General features: G+C 36.1%; 2 protein-coding genes across 5 annotated transcripts in view; one reads left to right on the plus strand and one right to left on the minus strand.

Annotated features, from left to right (window-relative positions):
* Nucleotides 1-19,110, plus strand: part of LOC114648035 (intersectin-2-like) — a 277,957-nt gene that overhangs the window by 67,207 nt on the left and 191,640 nt on the right. For all 4 annotated transcript variants that reach the window (XM_051925602.1, XM_028796817.2, XM_051925601.1 and 1 more), the window contains exon 2: nucleotides 15,392-15,464. In XM_051925602.1, the coding sequence (XP_051781562.1) occupies nucleotides 15,437-15,464 (28 nt within the window). In that variant the 5' untranslated portion in view covers nucleotides 15,392-15,436. The remainder of the gene's footprint in view (nucleotides 1-15,391; nucleotides 15,465-19,110) is intronic.
* The window catches only part of fam228a (family with sequence similarity 228 member A), a 218,345-nt gene continuing 215,547 nt past the window's right edge, over nucleotides 16,313-19,110 (minus strand). The window contains exon 10 of the transcript XR_007934603.1: nucleotides 16,313-16,325. The gene's annotated coding sequence lies outside the window, so the exon portion shown is untranslated. The remainder of the gene's footprint in view (nucleotides 16,326-19,110) is intronic.

Below are 19,110 nucleotides of genomic sequence, written 5' to 3' on the forward strand. Positions count from 1 at the left end.
CTCTCTCTCTCTCTCTCTCTCTCTCTTTCTTGCTCTGACATTCTCTGCTCCTGACAGAGGGTGTGTGAGCAGAGGGGCTGTTCGCACACTGGCCTAGAGGATACGGATGCTCCTCTGAAAAATGCTTGCTCCCTTCCTTGCAGCTACTTTGTCCGGCGATGCTTCACATACTTAAAAGCCAAACAGCCCTATTGATTTTTGACGGTTTGCTTTTTTCTCTCTCTCTCTCTCTCTCTCTCTCTCTGACATTCTCTGCTTCTGACGTGCACTCCTTTGAAGATCAAGATATGTTTGCATTCTTTTAATTGTGAGACGGAACTGTCATCTCTTTCTTGTCATGGAGCACGTTTAAACTTTTGAAAAAGAGACAAATGTTTGTTTGCAGTGTTTGAATAACGTTCCTGTCTCTCTACAACCTCCTGTGTTTCTGTGCAAATCTGTGACCCAAGCATGACGATATAACAATAACCATATAAACATATTGTTTCTACTTCGCGGATTTCCACCTTTCGCGGGGGGTTCTGGAACGCAACCCCCGCGATCGAGGAGGGATTATTGTAATCACCCAAGCATTGATTTATACATATGATTTATGTACTGAAGGGAAATTATAATAACAATACAAGCACATGCTTATTGGTTATCTGTTGGTACTTAATCACTAACTACAGATTGCCCAATAAAGTTTCAAGATTTTTTCATCTCCAAACAAGTGTTGACATTTTAGTAATGTGAATGATATTTAATTATTTTTAATTTTTTTTATTTTAAATTATAATTTCTATAGTTTATTTAAAGTATATAATTCTGAAGTTACACATCTCAACTTCTCATTGACATAATTGTCTGCATGAACCCAAATACTTTTCAACGAAACACCAATTAATCAGAACTATTACTTCTTAGATTTCATAAATAAAATAAGAAATTTAACTGTTTGTTGAATATTGAATCCTTTAATATCATCCTGTCATCTGTAAGAACTCATTATTTCTTCTTATCCTTTCCTATCCTTTTGTAATTATATTTATTTATATTTTGACACTGCAGGGACTGCACCTAATTTTGTTGTATTTGTTACAATGACAATAAAAATTGATTCTGCTGTTGTTCATAGTTATCTTAGGTTTGTTTTAATCATCTCTGCTGGAGTAAACACTTGCTAAAGTCTTATTTGCTTTCTTTAGTGCCTTCTGATGAAATATACATTGAGTGATTGTATATAAAATTATATTTATTACTTTGAATATTGAACATATGTACATCTTTCAGATTATTTGAAGACTCTAGTGCTGTGGACATAAACTTGTCAGATGTCAGTTTTCAAAAGATTTGTATGAATTATCATAAAAATAACTGTCGCACTGAAGAAACAAGAATATTTTTAACATTGGTTATTAAAAATGTAAACTTGAAAGTCATACTAAATATTTGTTGCATAAGGAGTAAGAGTTTATTATTGCAACTGCAATTATGAAAGATTTGATTGGTAAAGGAGTTCCACATTGGGTTTTTCACAACAAAAAATCTGTAATGTAAGTTTCACCAGTGCTGTACTAGCAAACACCATTACAAAGTGCACATATGTAGGAAACTAGATTTTTTTGTTTATTTTTAAGTGTATTTTGAAGCTGCTGTTTAGCTCTTTACAGTGCAATTTGAATTTTGCAAGATCTTTCTTAGCATTGAGATGGAAGACCTCTTTGATGTTTTTCTTGCCACTTGCAGATTTTGATACTGCATAATGAAAAGTCAGTATTTAAAAATATAGCTAGTTTTTAGTAACTTTAAGTTTTTAAAAAATATGTGAAACGTTTGATGTTTATTCTATTGCTTTTTGTTTTCTGGTTACATCTGATTGCTTGACTAAGAGCCCAGTCACCATTTACATGAACAATCTGGCAGAGTCCCCAGATTTTAGGAACCGTCTCCCAGCTTTGCCACAATCTGAAGATCGAAATTGAATGACAGCATTATTCATAATACATGGTTTCCGGAAGAAATACGGTCTTACATCAGGGAAAAGGGAATTTGTCAGTATTCACAGCCAGTAGTCACATGGGAGGGGGGTGGTTAGTGTACGCTTAAGTAAAATTCTTCATAATGTTTAGAGTGAATAGGTTTGTGAATAAAAATTTAAAAAAATGAAAATTGCTGGAGTGGACGATACTGGTCATCTGTGTTCAAGTGTGCAACTTTACAAATTAAAAAAAAAAAAAAAATCTTCATATTGTATGCTAGCTTGTTAAAATAGTTGATTTGTGAATGCCATGTCCATGTTGGCAGAATATGAATATTTTTGTTTTACCCATTTCCAGACATATAGTTCAGGAGTTCAAGTTATATTCAAGATTTGTATCTTTTCTGTGCAAGGGTTACATATTATTTGAAAATATTTGGTGTTATAATATAAATAAATATGCAACATCAGTTTTAGCATTGAGCATTTTAATTGGTTTTCTGCTGTACTATATTTGGGATGACATACGTTTAAAACTTGAGTAATTATCACATGCAAAAATTACTGCTTTGAAGAAATGTTTTTCAAACTATTTCTCAGTTTGTTAGCCTAATTGCTTAAATTTAATAGAATATATGCCGTTTATGGTATTTGGTTAAAGGGAAGAAAGGGGAAATTAAAGGGTTTTATGGATTTGTGTGAAAAATCATACTGTTTCTTTATCTATGTATCTGTTACAAAACTGGAATACAACTCAAGTCCTTGCCACATGGTTTTTGGGTCTCCTGTCATCTATACAAAGAGGGCTTGTATTTGTAGGATCTATAAAGTATTGCAACTTCCATTTTATTTTAATTTATTCTTAAGTACACTTACTCGCCTAGTGTACTGTTTGATAATTAGATATACATGTAATGTGAAAAATAAAATGTAATATATGTACAAAACATTCTAATATAACATAAAAAGAAACACAATGCACTATATGAAAAAACATCCCTCATAGCTAAAATATGTAATACAAATCTATAACAAACATATAAATTGGATTTAAGATCAAATTCTGTCTATCCTAGGTCTGATTCTTTGAAAAGGATCATTCCATAGGTAAGCAACAACAACCTCATTTGGATAGAAGACATTTGAAAATGGGTTCATCATATGACCTAAGGCTCCCACTGCAATGCAGATAAAGTGTCACCGCACACACTAAGAATAGAAAGAACATGGAAAGAACTTTGATGGAGAAATCAAAAATGACTGCCATCTCAGCTAGAGATGGTCACTCCTGAAAATGTTGTGTGGGAGATATTACAGCCTGAGTGAATTATATATACAGTAATCCCTCCTCCATCGCGGGGGTTGCGTTCCAGAGCCACCCGTGAAATAAGAAAATCCGCGAAGTAGAAACCATATGTTTATATGGTTATTTTTATATTGTCATGCTTGGGTCACAGATTTGCGCAGAAACACAGGAGGTTGTAGAGAGACAGGAACGTTATTGAAACACTGCAAACAAACATTTGTCTCTTTTTCAAAAGTTTAAACTGTGCTCCATGACAAGACAGAGATGACAGTTCTGTCTCACAATTAAAAGAATGCAAACATATCTTCCTCTTCAAAGGAGTGCGCATCAGGAGCAGATGTCAGAGAAATAGAGAAAAGCAAACAAATCAATAGGGCTGTTTGGCTTTTAAGTATGCGAAGCACCCGCGGCACAAAGCTGTTGAAGGTGGCAGCTCACACCCCCTCCATCAGGAGGAGAGAGAGAGAGAGAAAAACAAAGAAGCACAAATCAATACGTGCCCTTCAAGCTTTTAAGTATGCGAAGCACCGTGCAGCATGTCGCTTCAGGAAGCAGCTGCACAGAAGGTAGCAACGTGAAGATAATCTTTCAGCATTTTTAGACGAGCATCCGTATCGTCTAGGTGTGCGAACAGCCCCCCTGCTCAATCCCCATACGTCAGGATCACAGATAGTCAGCGCAAGAGAGAGAGAAAAGTAAGCAATCTAGCTTCTCAGCCATCTGCCAATAGCGTCCCTTGTATGAAATCAACTGGGCAAACCAACTGAGGAAGCATGTACCAGAAATTAAAAGACCCATTGTCCGCAGAAATCCGCAAACCAGCAAAAAATCCGCGATATATATTTAAATATACTTACATATAAAATCCGCGATGGAGTGAAGCCGCGAAAGGCGAAGCGTGATATAGCGAGGGATCACTGTATGTTGAATATTTCAATTTTAAACATTTATTGTAAGTATCATACTGCTATGGAAACTATTTTCCTTTAATTTTTATTTTAAACTTCATCTTTCAGCAAAATGGCAATATCAAAACAAACTGTTTTATGTTCTGTCACCTAATAGCCTTTACTTATTTAGTTGAAGAGGTTTGTCTTTCCCACAATCTTTATACTCTGCAGTCCTTGAATAAATCTAGTAATTCTGGAATTATGACCTTATAGTATGGAGACCAATATTGTATGCCTCATTTCAGATGGTACCTTGTAAGTGTTCTGCGCCGATTAGAAAGAAAAAAAAAAAATCTTTATACTTCACATGTTGTATAGATTAGTATCACATTAACATTTTTAATTGTGGAATGCAAGGTGTTTACTATGAAAATCTCGTCTTTTTGCCAAGTTGTAGCCATCCACACAAATCTGAGAATAGCATAAAAAGCTATTCACTGTGAAGGAATATAGAATATTTCTTTTTATGAAGTTAAATATCCTTGGATTCATTCATTCATCCGGATAACTCACTAAATGCCCATGTCAGCGTGTATCTGCTAAAGCAAGAAGAAATTGAAAGTTAATTCAACACTGAAAATAAAATGCATGTTAAGTGAAGTAGCAACTCTAAGTTGTCCATTAGTAGTAAGTGTGAGTATGTATATGAATGTGGATGGGTGAATTGAAAAGAAAATTCTATGAGCCCCCTTATGATTATAATTCAGCCTTTTTAAATGTATGCTTTAGAATTAGAGAGAAGTAATTTTAATTCCACAACAAAAACATTCATGACAAGTCACAAAGAGTTTCTTGTGCAATCTTTCAGACACTGATGGAAATTAAATTATGCCTTATATTAAAGCCATTTAATCTAGTACCAGGGTAGAGAAGGGCTGATTTCCTGTCCATGTAAGAGGACAGTCAATACAGAGCCAAGTTAGAGTTGTCAGTTAACATAGACTATAATTTCTTGTCAAATACCAGATTCTATTGTGCCTTTGGACCTTCAGGTTATTTGAAAGTTTTTTTTTTTTCTTTCTTTCTAATACCTGTATCTGACCTTAATCGAAAGCAAAAATAAAGGTGCATTCCCTTTTATCTTCATAATTTTTTTTTTAAACTTTAATGAGTGGTTACATTAATTTTAAGTAATAGATAGACATCATTGAAAAAAGTGAAGTCATTTAAATAGTAACATTGCCACCTATACTGACCAGCATCTTCAACCAACATGTAAAACATACCTCATGTTCAGGATTTAGAATATTTGGAATTTGTCGTAGTAATCAAACTATATCACCATGGCTTGTTATAGAAAACATGTCCCATCTGTATTCTGTAAGCTTCTCTCTACAAATGTCAGGTAATTTTCAGTGAATTATGAAATTGTTTTCAATGTAAACCATTGGATCCAAATAATTTGATTGCGAAAGACTTCCTTCTTATGTTGTATTCAGCATATTAAATGTTTAAAGAATCCATTTAATCGTAATGTTTCAATTTTTTAGTTTTTAGATTTAAAATTGTGTTCTAAAATGAATCTTTTTTTATAAACTTCAAAAATACTTTGTCAGTTCTAACAGCTTACAGTGGAGCTCTGTGGAACTCTGTGCCAATATGTGATTGGAAAAAAAAGCCTTAAAACTTCCCAAATATGTCCACTTTGGAGCAGTAAAGGTTTCGTTTTAAGAAAATGTGCTTTCTGCATTTGTGAATCATCCTCGTGATAACAAACCTTAACTAGAAATAATAATTTTATCAGGTTCTTAGTCCTGTTTCCCTGAGATAAGGATACATTACTTGCTCATTTGTGTGTTTGCAGTGGCTGTGAACTTAAGACAACACAGTGACATACCTCCCCACTTTGCAATGTTTGACAGCCCCTTCTCCCTATGTTAAAACATCTGGACTAAAATTACCATAATTCAGCCTGATTACACTTAGGTGAACTGGTGTTGCTAAATTTGACCCTTCTAGTGTGTGAGTGTCTGATGGACTGCTACCCGGTCCAAAATATTGTTCCTGCCTTTTGACTAGTGTTGAATTTGGTGCTAACATTTTGACTTTGGTTTTGATACCAGCTTATTATGTAAAGGTTAAAGGTAAGATTTTTAAGACGGTAGTAAGACCGGCAATGATGCATGAAGCTGAGACATGGGCAGTAAAGGGAGCACAGAAGAAGAAATTAGATGCGGCAGAAATGAGAATGCTGAGATGTATTGTGTGGAGTTACAAAAAAGGACAGCATAGGAAATGAGACAATCAAAAGTACAACAAAAGTGAGAGGTATCTAAGAAAGTATAGCAAAGAAAGTTGAAGTGGTACGGATGTGATGAGGAGAGACCATGAATATGTGGGCAAAAGTGTGATGGGAATGGAAGTGCAGGGGAAGGGAAAGCGAGGGAGGCCAGAGTGGAGATGGATGGAAAAAGTAAAAGTAGAGCTGAAGGAGAAGAGCTTTACTGGTGAGAAGGTGCAGGACTAAGCTGTTTGGAGAAGGTTGATAATGGAGAAGATTGATCAAGCACATCGACCCTACATGGAAGTGGGAAAAGATGAAGAGGACTTCCATCCATCCATTATCTAAACCACTGTATTCTAACACAGGGTCACGGGGGTCTGATAGAGCCAATCCCAGCCAACACAGGGTGCAAGGCAGGAACAAATCCCGGGGCAGGGCGCCAGCCCACCGCAGGACACACACATACACACACTAGGAACAATTTAGGATTGCCAGTGCACCTAATCTGCGTGCCTTTGGACTGTTGGAGGAAACCCAACGGAGACATTGGGAGAACATACAAACTCCATGCAGGGAGGACCCGGGAAGCAAACCCAGGTCTCCTTACTGCGAGGCAGCAGCGCCACCACTGCGCCATTGTGCCGCCCCGAAGGAGAAGACTTATTAAAGTTATAGTTGTAAATTTATGCTCTTTAATGGGCTATATTTTGTACATATTTTTGTTTTTGAGAAGGAGGCAGCTAGGAATGCAGTTGTTAGAGGTTATTATGTGCTGGGCTGTATGCTGTAAAGTTAATAGGATTCTATAATGCTCAAGATATATTCAGTGTGCCTCCAGATGTTGTTTTGATGTGAATTGAAATTTTCCCAGTAATGTTACCTTGACCTGATCCAGCAGGTAGGGGTTTCATAAACTTAAATCAAAGGCTGTGCTTACCTAATCATCTAAAGCATTCAGAATTGACAACAATCTTCTTTTTTCACTTTGAAGAGTTTTTGAGCACTCTGCACCCCCTAGTCATGCTAGACTTGGTTTGTTAAATTGCTGCTCCCTTACAAATAAAATGACATTCGTCTATGTTTAAATTATCCAGAAAAAGCTTGACTCATTCCTGATTTGTAATACATTGCAGGAACCAGGGGACTTTGTGTTTAAATGTGATTATATCATCTTTTTTTTTTTTTTTAATCAACCCTGTTCATCAAACAGTATTCCTTTCTGTCATACATATATTTTGTTAATCAATTTTTGAATGTTTTACCAATAGTTAAACAGGACAATATTGTTATTTGTTACTGGGATCTTGTGTTTTAAAATATTTTTAAAATTTCTTTGGGTTTGAGAAAGGTGCTATCTAAATAAAATGGTAGTACAGTGATCCCTCGCTATATCGCGCTTCGTCTTTCACGGCTTCACTCCATTGCGGATTTTAAATGTAAGCATATGTGAATATATATCGCGGATTTTTCACTGCTTCGCGGATGTCTGCGGTCTACAGTACATGTGCTTCCTCAGTTGATTTGCCCATTTGAATTGAAACAATGGACGCATTTGAATTGAAACAAGGGACGCTATTGGCGGATGGCTGAGAAGCTACCCAATCAGAGCACGCGGTTAAGTTCCTGTGTGCTGCTGATTATCTCAGCGACGGAGTGTTGCATTAACCAGGAAGTGTAATCTCACTCATTCAACATTAAGGTGCACAAGCGCCAACAGAAGATGCAAATGATTGCAGAAAAGGTAAAAGTTTTGGATATGTTGAAGGAAGGAAACAGCTACACGATGAGTCCACGATTCTTTTTATTTAAAAAGGAGGAAAAGCATATAAGATCTACGGCCGCAGTGTCTTTTAACCAGGGCGCAAAATGAGTTGCAAGTGGACGTGATAAGGCAGTAGTCTGGATGGAATCTGCTCTAGGGATTTGGATTGAAGAGTGATGGAAGAACAACAACGGCGGTGCTAAACAGTTGCCTGAAGAGGCTCCTTTAGAAGAGCTGTAACGCTCTCCTTTGTTGTGCAGTAAAATTAAACTCATCGTTATCGGACAAGTCGTCGTGTCATTGTTGGTGAGTAACCATAATTAATTATTTACGTACAGTACTTATTACATGTACATAGTTTAGTGTCACTGTACACACATTTTACTGTATACAATTTTTCTTGCGTTGTACGTATTTATTGCTGGTGGCCTGTCTGTCGTAATGGCTGTAACATATGTGATATCGGAGACGCTTGATATCTTTAAAATAATATTTAGGTTTTACTGTATGTAAACTGTGTTTACATACATAATTTCAACGAATCTTACCAAATATCTAAGAGAATACAAAGGGTTTATGCTGTATAATTGTGCGTGAAATGTTTGTAATAGTGTGGGAGAATTTATAAGGGCTTAAAATATATAAAAATAACCATATAAACATATGGTTTCTACTTCGCGGATTTTCTTATTTCGCGGGTGGCTCTGGAACGCAACCCCCGTGATGGAGGAGGGATTACTGTATTATTTTTAGGCCACTTCCAGTTAGGTGGAGATGGAATGAGAAGCGGTGGAACTAGGTAGGTCACTTGGTGCTTTGGGGTAAGTTTTGTGCTTTAACAGTAGAATCCCAGAAGCCTAAGAAAAAACTTGTAATGCTGGACCCCCTTAAATTCTTTTTCAGCTCCTCATCAGCCTCTTTTTTTTTTTTTTTTTTTGCAAATGTGTCAATCAGCACAAGCAGCAGGCAGCCTGCTATCCCATCCCCCAGGCACAAAATTCTCACAGTTCAAGTCTCTTTATTTGGGAGTGACGTGTCTGGAATTGTATAGGGTAAATAATTTATTGTTATTTGGAATAAATTTCATGTGTGTTCCGTGCCTACAACGATATGTGTAAATGTTAGATGACAGGAAATGTGAGGCAAGAAATGTTGAATACATAGCTAAAACTTAAACTTTTTTTCATGTTATAATAATAGACAAATTGCAATTATGAAGTATATTATGTGTGAAGACTGATGTCCAAATATCAAATAAACACTTTCACAAAAGATATAACAAAACAAGTGCACTTTTGTTCAAGAACATACCTGACAAAAAAGAAAGTGTTCAATTTACATGTTACTGGCAATGTGAAAAAAGTGAAGTCCAACTCAATCGATATGAAGTAGCTACATCAGTTTAGTTGGTGCAGAGGTAAGGACTACTGCTTTATAATCGAGAGGTTGTGAGTTTAATTATTACAATACAATACAATTTATTTTTGTATAGCCCAAAATCACACAAGAAGTGCCGCAATGGGCTTTAACAGGCCCTTGACAGCCCCCCAGCCTTGACTCTCTAAGAAGACAAGGAAAAACTCCCAAAAAAACCTTGTAGGGAAAAATGGAAGAAACCTTGGGAAATGCAGTTCAAAGAGAGACCCCTTTCCAGGTAGGTTGGGCGTGCAGTGGGTGTCAAAAAAAGGGGGTCAATACAATACAATACACAGAACAGAACATACAAGATTACAACATTATTCTAGTTACTGGTTATTCTAGCATTTACCATATTGTTACTATTATATAATAAAAACATACATTTGATTTGGGTCTGTAACAGCTGGGGTAAATTTATGGTACTTGTAAAAGTTAGCGCTGAAGGGGTGAAAGGAGACACATAAGTGCAGCTCAATCATTTCTTCTTGGTGTCTTGTTGATCAACAGACATGGCAGTGTCTATTGTGGATGTTACTTTCCTCGAACACAAACATTCACATCAACATCTCATTTGATTGATTTTTTTATTTAAGAGTCCAGTAATAAAACTGAATAAAAAATTGTTTAAATTCTGCTTTATTCAAGAATCCATGAATAAAACAATTAAAAAAAAAAAAACATTCAAATGATTTTTTGATACGAATGTTTGTGTGCAAGGAAAAGTAACATCCTTTAGAAGTACCATAAATTTACAAGAGATGTTACAAACTCACATCAAATGTATGTTTTTGTTATATAATAAAAATAATAAGCAGCTCACTACTCAAAGTGCTAAATGCAGAGCCGATGCAGGACTCAAACCTGTTACCTCGCCATTTCTAAGCCGTAGCTTATCAACTGTGCCATTCGTGTGGGAGGCAGTGTGACATCTGGTTGAAAATGAAACGTGCAAACAGACACGTTTTTGAATGTCTTTTATTTTGTCCTGACTGATAGTTGGGCTACAGCAACATGTCAATTGAGCAATTTCTTTTTCTTTTTCTTCGGTTTTATTCTTGAATAAAAGCATACTTGTTTTGTTACAACTTTTGCGAAAGTGTTTCTTGGATATTTGGGCTTCACCATACTACACTTCAAAATTATGTCATTATTACTAAAACTTAATGAAAACATTTTCTGTTTTAGCCGTGTGTTCGGCATTTATTGCCTCACATTTCCTTTGTCATTATATGCCTCACATTTCCTTTGTCATTATATGTCTCACATTTCCTCTGTCATTATATACAGTATTTACACAGATCGTTGTAGACAAGGAATACACATGAAATGTATGTATTTCAAATTACAGTATTTCATTACCTGTGTAATTCCTAACAAACGCATCGCCAGGTAAACACTTTAACACAGACTTCAGCTCTGAGGATTTCAGCAGGGCAATGCTTGCAAAACTAAAGTGGGCTAACAGCGCAGTGATAAGGAGCAGTGAGCTTCTTGTCATATGTCAGGAAAATTTAAGAAATGTCAGGGACAATGAAAAAGAAAGTAAACTTCAGGGATTCTAGTATTAAAGATTTTTCTGTTTGACAGTGTGGAGCTTCTAAAACCCTGGCGCTGGGTGGCCATTTTTCTCAGGTATTACCTGTTTGGCTTTGCTTTGATATAAGAGATGGTTAGTGTACAAATCATACATTAGAACGTGAGGGGGCTGTTCACACTAAAAGAAAAAAAAAGAGCATGCATCTTGAATTGTATACACCATTTGAGAGTGCGCATTGTTTGAACAGAAACTTCTTTGAGGCCCGTAAACAAAATTACATCAAGAAGTATTAAGGTGGTGGGGTTTTCTTTACATAAATGTGATGTTCTGATAAAGTAGTCTCTTCAGATTAATATTGTTGACTCTGGTTTGGATCAGGCCGACGGGTTTTGCAACACATTGTTTAAACTTAGCCGCTGGAGACTAGCCTGTTGCTGCATTTATACACCAACAACGTCTAGATCGATTTTCTTTAAGTATCTTTAAGGGCAATTTTTGAAATTCCCAGGATATGAGCTGGTTATTACCGGCAATATGAATCCAGTATGTGGTGCACACAAAGCTGATGCCCTGAGACAGTTTTTTTACCTACACTTTCCCTACTACATCAACAACTCTTACTATGTAACTAGAATGGCCAGTGACAAGTCCACCTCTGACCATCAATATGGGCTGTCCATACCTGAAAACCAAGTAAGAACACAACTAAGGAAGGTATACACAGGAAAATCCACGTGACCAGATGGAGTCAGTCCTCAAGCACTTCAGGCCTGTGCTGACCAACTCTGTGATGTCCTCAGTCACCCGTTTATTCTGTCCCTAAGACTCTTGAAAGTGCCGTTGTTGTGGAAAACATCCTGAATTATTCTTGTTCTAAATAAGGCAGACACCTCTTCACCTAATGGCTACAGACCAGTGGCACTTGTGTCTCACATCATGAAGACCTTTGAGAGGATGGTCCTGTACTGTATGAATTGTCTTATGGTAGACAACCTGGGCCCTCTGTAGTTTGCCTATCAGGCAGAAATTGGAATGAAGGATGCAGTTATCCATCTGCTCCAAAAGACGTATTCTCACCTGCACAAAGCTGGTAGTACTTTGAAGATTGATATTTTGATTTCTCTTGTGCCTTCAGTACCACCCAGCCATACAGTATCTGTTAAGGGGTAAGCTCAGAGATATGCAGGTGGATGAGCCTATGGTGTCCTGGATAGTGGGCTGTCTGACTGGCAGGCTGCCGTCAGTGAGGCTCAAAGGCTGTGTGTTTTATATGGATGTGAGCAACACTGGGGTACCAGAAGCAACAGTCCTGTCTGCTTTTTTCACTATGTACATTTCCAGCTGCAAACATAACACCAGTTCATGTCACTTGCAGAAATTCTTAGATGAGTCTGCACTTATAGAGTGTATTAAAAAAGGGGGTTAGTATAGGAGTCAGGTGGAGAACTTTGTTTCTTGGTGCAGAAATAATTGTAATCAGATAATCATCCGCAAAACCAAGGAACTGGTTATTGAATTTTTTCATACCAAAGAGCCTCTGTATCCAGTCACTATTCAGGAAGTTGATGTAGAGGTTGTGCACTCCTGCAAGTACTTGGAGGTCAACATTAATGACTTGTTGGACTGGTCTCATAACACAGAGAAACTATATAAGAAAGAACAGAGCAGGCTCTTTTTTCTTAGGAGACTATAACATCCTTTACTACCTCTGCTACGCTGTGGTAGGCAGGGCTGGTAACATCACTTCAAGATAGGCCCACCGAATCAAAAAGCTAAGGTTCAGTTATGGAACGCACTCTGGACCCCCTGGAGGTAGTAGTAAAAGATATAATTAAAACAAAACTGTGTGCCATTATGAACAGTCCTGTATATTCTCGGTCTGACACACTAAATACTTTCAGCTAACAAATTATTCAGAAGAAATGTGACATGTTTATACCAACAGCAATATGCCTGCATATTGCCTTACTGAGACACTGACTGCCAAGTCAGAAGAGGTTTTTTTTTTTTTGTTTTTTTTTTATAAATTTTCTTCCTTTTTACTAATAGTGGTGTGTGTTCAGACTGCAGTGTGTGTGCGCACATCTCTCTCTCTGTCTGGCTGACCGATCACTGACCTAGTAAGATACATAGAACTTTCAGGTATTCTGACCTTATTATTAAATAAAGTAACTGTTTTGCTTTAAACATAGTTTTTAATGAGGAAATATTGAACTTGGACAGATCATTAAAATAAAATATCAATATTTAATTCATAGTGGTGCAAAAACAAAAAAATATATAATTGCAGAGTAAAAAGTGTTTTTATGAAAAAAAATCTTGCATGATGGAGAATTGTTTTTCATGTTTAAATTCAGCCTCTAAAAATATATAAAAATCATGTGAAATTATGAAAATAATTTGTTCAGTGTATACCTTTGTTATAAAAGCTTTTTGTTCTCTGTTATCGGTCCCTGTAATTGATACATTAATAAATGTTTAATAGATTAATAAATCTGAAAACAATTAAGAAATGTGACTGGATGTTCAAATTACCAGGCAACTACCCTCATTAACAGCAATGGGAAGATATTTGCAAAAGTTCTGGGTGTGGAAGTTAAGTGATTATTCGGATCAGGCTGGGTTTACATGCTCAGGATATGCTGTGGGAAATGTGAGGGAACTGTTACAACTAATTGACACAATTTCCAATATTGGGTCTTTGACTATATTCTGTGGGTACAGAGAAGGCATTTGACTGAATGAACAGGGCATTTATCTGGAGTATGCTGATGGTGTTGGTGTTGGGATTTGGTGTAGGTTTTTTTAATATATCAACTTTGAACTTAAATCCTACATCTACAGTTTTTACAAACACAATTAGATCTTACCCTTTTTTACTTGCATTGTGGTATTAGGCAGGGATACCCACTTTTACCAGTGCTTTTCATTCTCGTTTTAGAACCCTGACTACATGTTTTTGTTCTGCTTTCACAAAACTAACAATAGTCAGTGCTGAGCATAAAGTCTTATTTTATACTGATTATATACTTCTCTGTCTTGACAATGCTGCTGTTGATATTTCAGTAATACTCCATTTTTAACGTGGCTCAAAATATGTTACTAGGCAAAGCTCTTATTAGTAGCTCTGCAGCCTTCCAGAAAGTAGAACATTGGTTCATGACCTGGGTCCTCCTTGCGTGGGATTTGCAAAGTGCTTTGAGTAATGAGAAAAGCGCTACATAAATGTAAAGAATAATTATTAATGTTCTCTCTTACTGAAAAAAAAAAAAACTTTGTATTTTTGTGAGGTTTGATAACCTGAACGTTCTTTTACTGTGATACCAGAAACAATACTTTCTTCTGTAACTAATTCCCTTTCCTCAACAGTTTTCTGGCATTTTATTATATGAAACAATCTGAAAATTCAGTTTGTTTTTAATTTTGTATATTCTTTCCCAGTTCTTATTTCTTCTTTTTGTTTAACTACTGTGCAACTTCCTGATGTTTACTTCATACTTATTGAACATACAGCCTTAGGATTTTAATAAAATCATTCGCTTTTTCAATCTGCTTCCTTGGTGTGAGTGTATTAATTGTGGAATTTCTTGAACAAAGAGAATGTGATATCTAGGAAAATATATACTAAGCAGAGAAAGCATTTGCTGAGGGTCTTTTTTTTTATCAGATTTGGTTTAGGATAGCATAACGATTTTAAGAAGAAATAATTTACTGACAGTTGATTTAAAAAATGAGATATAGTAGTTCACTATATTTTAACATGAAGTGAGTGAAGCTGTTATTGAATATATTAACCTTAAGTTAACTTCAATTTCCTATAAGGTACAACTATTTGTTTTACATTTGTATTTTGATTTTTTTTTTTTTTTTTAAGGAAAATCTATTACTTCTGTCATACAAATGTGGCAGTTCTTGAGAGTATGCTGCTTATATGAGTGTATGTTCTTTTGAGGATATGCTAATAGTTGCAGGTTGTCTCTGTCTATCTGTAAGAATCTGTATGTGTGCATGTGTTGCAGTGTGCGAGAGCATACGAGTTTGTGTGTGGTGTATTTGGCTTGATCAGCAGAGGTCTGAAGCAGTGCATTGTTTGCTGTCGGAAGTGAGAGCCGAACTGAAGGTTTGTGTGAGGAGAAGGAGGAGGTGACATCCCCCACCCCCTCCTCAGCAGGAGCACTACCACACGCTGTGCCCTCCTTACATTATTAATGGGAGAATATTTTTATGTTGCAGATGGCTAACAGCTAGCCGGGCACATTTGGGACTAATGGGACTAGGATGGCTCAGTTTCCCACAGCCATGAATGGTAAGTAGACTGTTCAGCTTTAATTGCTTTGGGAGGGGTATAGTAGCAAATTTCCTCAACTGCAGCATGACATACGTTACAGTGCATCTATCTTCAAGTAATCAAAAATATCTCATTTAATTATGTAAGCACTGAATTAGTATGTTGCTTCCAGAACCACATGCTAGTCTGAATGAATTGCTTTTGGTTTATCCTCATATAAGTTTGGGTGTATATATAATATACTGTATATAATATATATACACCCCCACTTATATGAGGATAAACCAAAAGCAATTCATTCAGACTAGCATGTGGTGGCTGGAAACAACATACTAATTTAGTGCTTATGTATTTATATTTCAGTTTTAAATAGTAGGTGATGAGTAATTAAAACATAAAATAAAAACAGTAAATTAAAAAGAGAAAAATAAAATAAATGTTTACAGTAAGCTATGTATTTAATTTTATCCTACATTCTCCCTTTAGTACACTGATTCATTTGGTTTATGTGTAACTATTGACTTTCAAGTACTCTATGAAAGAGACCTGCTCTTTCTGGTAACTTATTGTGAGACATAATGATCCTGCATTGAGTAGCTTATGTAACTTTTTTCAGTTTACACATTATAGCCTTTTCTGTCTTTATGACCTTGCATTTTCTTCTTGAATGAAATTGTAAAAATATGACTTGAAGGCATTTATAAGGATGTTTATTTAGTAAATGTGCCCTTCTTGGTTGATTTGTTGTCATTTTGGGCTATACAGCTATTTTTCTGTCTGTTGATTATCCACCCTTTTTCTAGCTGACTGATCTTTGTAATTTATTTTCCTTGGTTACTTTTTTCTTAATAGCATCCTCTTAAACTGTCAGAGTTGTTACTTTTTACTGGTTTCCTGGTATCTGCTTCTATTAATTAAAAACAATACCTGCACACTGTAATTTAAAGGAGTCATTCACATTTTCAAGTTTGTAAAGAATACAGTTTTTGTTCTTCATGTCCTCATGATATTAATCAGAGAATGGTAAAATGTGCTATTAATATTAATTTGATTTAATTCAGCTCTTATTTTAAAATACAGTCTTGGTAAATTAGAAAGTGTACTTTCATGGAGGTTTTGAAATGTAAAGTGTTAAGATTGTGTTTTTTTATCATTTCTGGTGTTTTGGGAGAATTTTAAATATAAGTTCAATATGTTTTAAACTGAAGTTACTTCTTCACAATCATGGTATACATTAGTTTTTTCACATGAAATTGCTTTCTAAGGTGACGCATACATTTAAAAAAAAAAAAAAAAAAAGCCCATTCTTGCATTTTGTAATGAAGCTTATGGGTCCTGGAGTCTCATTGTGAAAAAAAGCCTTAAAATATAATGAATATGTTCATTTTTCAAGCCAAAAATGTAATTGAGTATGTACCTATCTGATTTAGTGAGAGAGAATATTGAGTATGAATGTATCATGTAATCAAGTGACAAAAAGTGAACAGAACTTATATACTTCCATTCATCCATCTTCCTAACCTCCTTATTATGGACAGGGTTGTAGGACAGCTGGAACCTTTCCTGTAAAGCAGCAGGTGTAATGCAGTAGCATTCCCTGAACAGGGCACACACACACATTCACGTACCATGCCCAGTTTAGATAGATAGCAATGCCAATTCACCTAGGATTAATCAGGATGAGATTTTTTAAGTTTACAACAAATGTTTTAGCATAAGCAAAGTGGTAGCACAGAGCTGTCATTCCTGCTTTACAATGCCACGGTCTGCATGTTCTCCCTGTGCATTTTTGGACTGATTGGTATCAGTGAATGTTAGTGAGAACTCACTAACAGTAGTTTTCCTCTGTTCTTTACTTATGAATGTAAAATATTCATTGGCAATAAACAGTGAATGAATTTTTATTTGGTGGACTAAATAAATGTGCATGTGTTTATATGTATCATTTATCTATCGTTGTGTATGTACTATATAGATATATAACTCGAGATAGGCTACATTGACGACACATTCATCATATTAAAAAGTGTATAAGGAGCTATATATGTGCCCGACACGACACAGACTGACGCGGAGGCACGTGTAAAATCAACAAAAAGATTTATTTTTTCTTCAGCTGAGGTCCACGTCTTCCCCGTGTCCCTCAGCCCTAACACAGTCCCAAGCACACCAAAATAAACCAAAAGAAAGCATACCACACTCTTCTTCCTCCATCACTCCCCCCAGGCAACCTCGTCCTCCGACTCTGGCTCCCGAGTGGTGGCCGCTGGCTCCTTTTATTAAGCACCCGGAAAGTGCTCCAGGTGCTTGATTGCCGAGTCCCAGCTGCACTTCCGGGTGTGGCGAAAATACTGCCCACAAGGGCCCAGCGGTTCCCGCTGTAGCACCCCCTGGCAGCGCCTGTGGAACCCAACAGGGCTGCACCGAACTCCAACTCCCAAGAAGCTCTGCGGGAGTCTGTGGCACTGCTGCAACCTAGGGAGGCTGCCATTTAGCGTCCAGGGGGAGGTATTGGGTCTCCCATGCTTGCTCCCCCAGAACATATGCTGTTTTGTGGCCGTCCACCACAAAAGTAACCAGCGTATCAAACTCTACAACCACATCAACTTAGTATTCCCCGCAATCCAATTCACGATGGAAAAAGAAACAAACGGACTCATCAATTTCCTTGACATTTTATATTGAAACAGGTAACCACGCCAGTTTAATTACAAGCGTTTATCACAAGGATTGTTATGCTGAAAAAATACTACACTTTTCCAGCTTATTTATTTATTTTTAGACAGAGACAATGTGTATGTCTTTTATTTATTTATTTATATAATTATATATTTTTTATTTGAATGATTTTTTGCACATCAAGCAGAATGTCCAGTGGCTGCTTAAATAATATCTTTCTCTTATTACATTATAAGTGAACTGTGTGTTATTACCATTAATATGCACGTTAAGGATATTTTTTTAAGGATTCCAGCTGCAACTGGAAGTGGAAGGTGACACAGTTGGAACTCTATTGTGTATGCCAACTGGACTCTCTTTCTATCATTTATAGTGAGAAATCTAAGGAGATGTTCAGTCTTGGCAAATAGTGATTCTTTGGATTCCTTTGTTTAGTTTAGAAAGCGTCATTATTTTAAGGGAAAGCTATATTTTCTAGTATTGTTCATATTCTTTACAATAAAGCACTTGTTCTTCCATTTTAACTTCATCCCTCATTTTTATTTAAATAATAGATGCTATATTCTCATCTGTGTTGCTTAACAAAAACTTTTTTGTAGGAAGTATGAGAAGGACATTTCTCTTTAGCATCAGTAAAGCTTTACTAAGTACCGTATTTTTCCTATCTACAGCAAATTCGGAAAGTGTTCATACCACTTTTTTATATTTTGCTACATTTTAGTCTTGTGCTCAAATCTGTTAAATTAATTTTCCCCACATCAGGCAACACTCAATATTTAAGAAAGACCTAGCAAAAAAGATTTTACAATTTTTTTCAAGTTTGGTAAAATAAAAAAAGAAACCTGTCACATTTGCAAACGTATATTGATGTTTTTCAATTATGTGAAATTTGGTCTCTGTGCATCTCATTCTTTTGATCATTGCTGAGCTGTTTCTGCACCTTGTTTGTAGCCTACCTGTGGTCAATTCAATTGATTGAACTTGA

Source organism: Erpetoichthys calabaricus, chromosome 3 (genome assembly GCF_900747795.2).
Source record: "Erpetoichthys calabaricus chromosome 3, fErpCal1.3, whole genome shotgun sequence".
Lineage (NCBI taxonomy): Eukaryota > Metazoa > Chordata > Cladistia > Polypteriformes > Polypteridae > Erpetoichthys > Erpetoichthys calabaricus.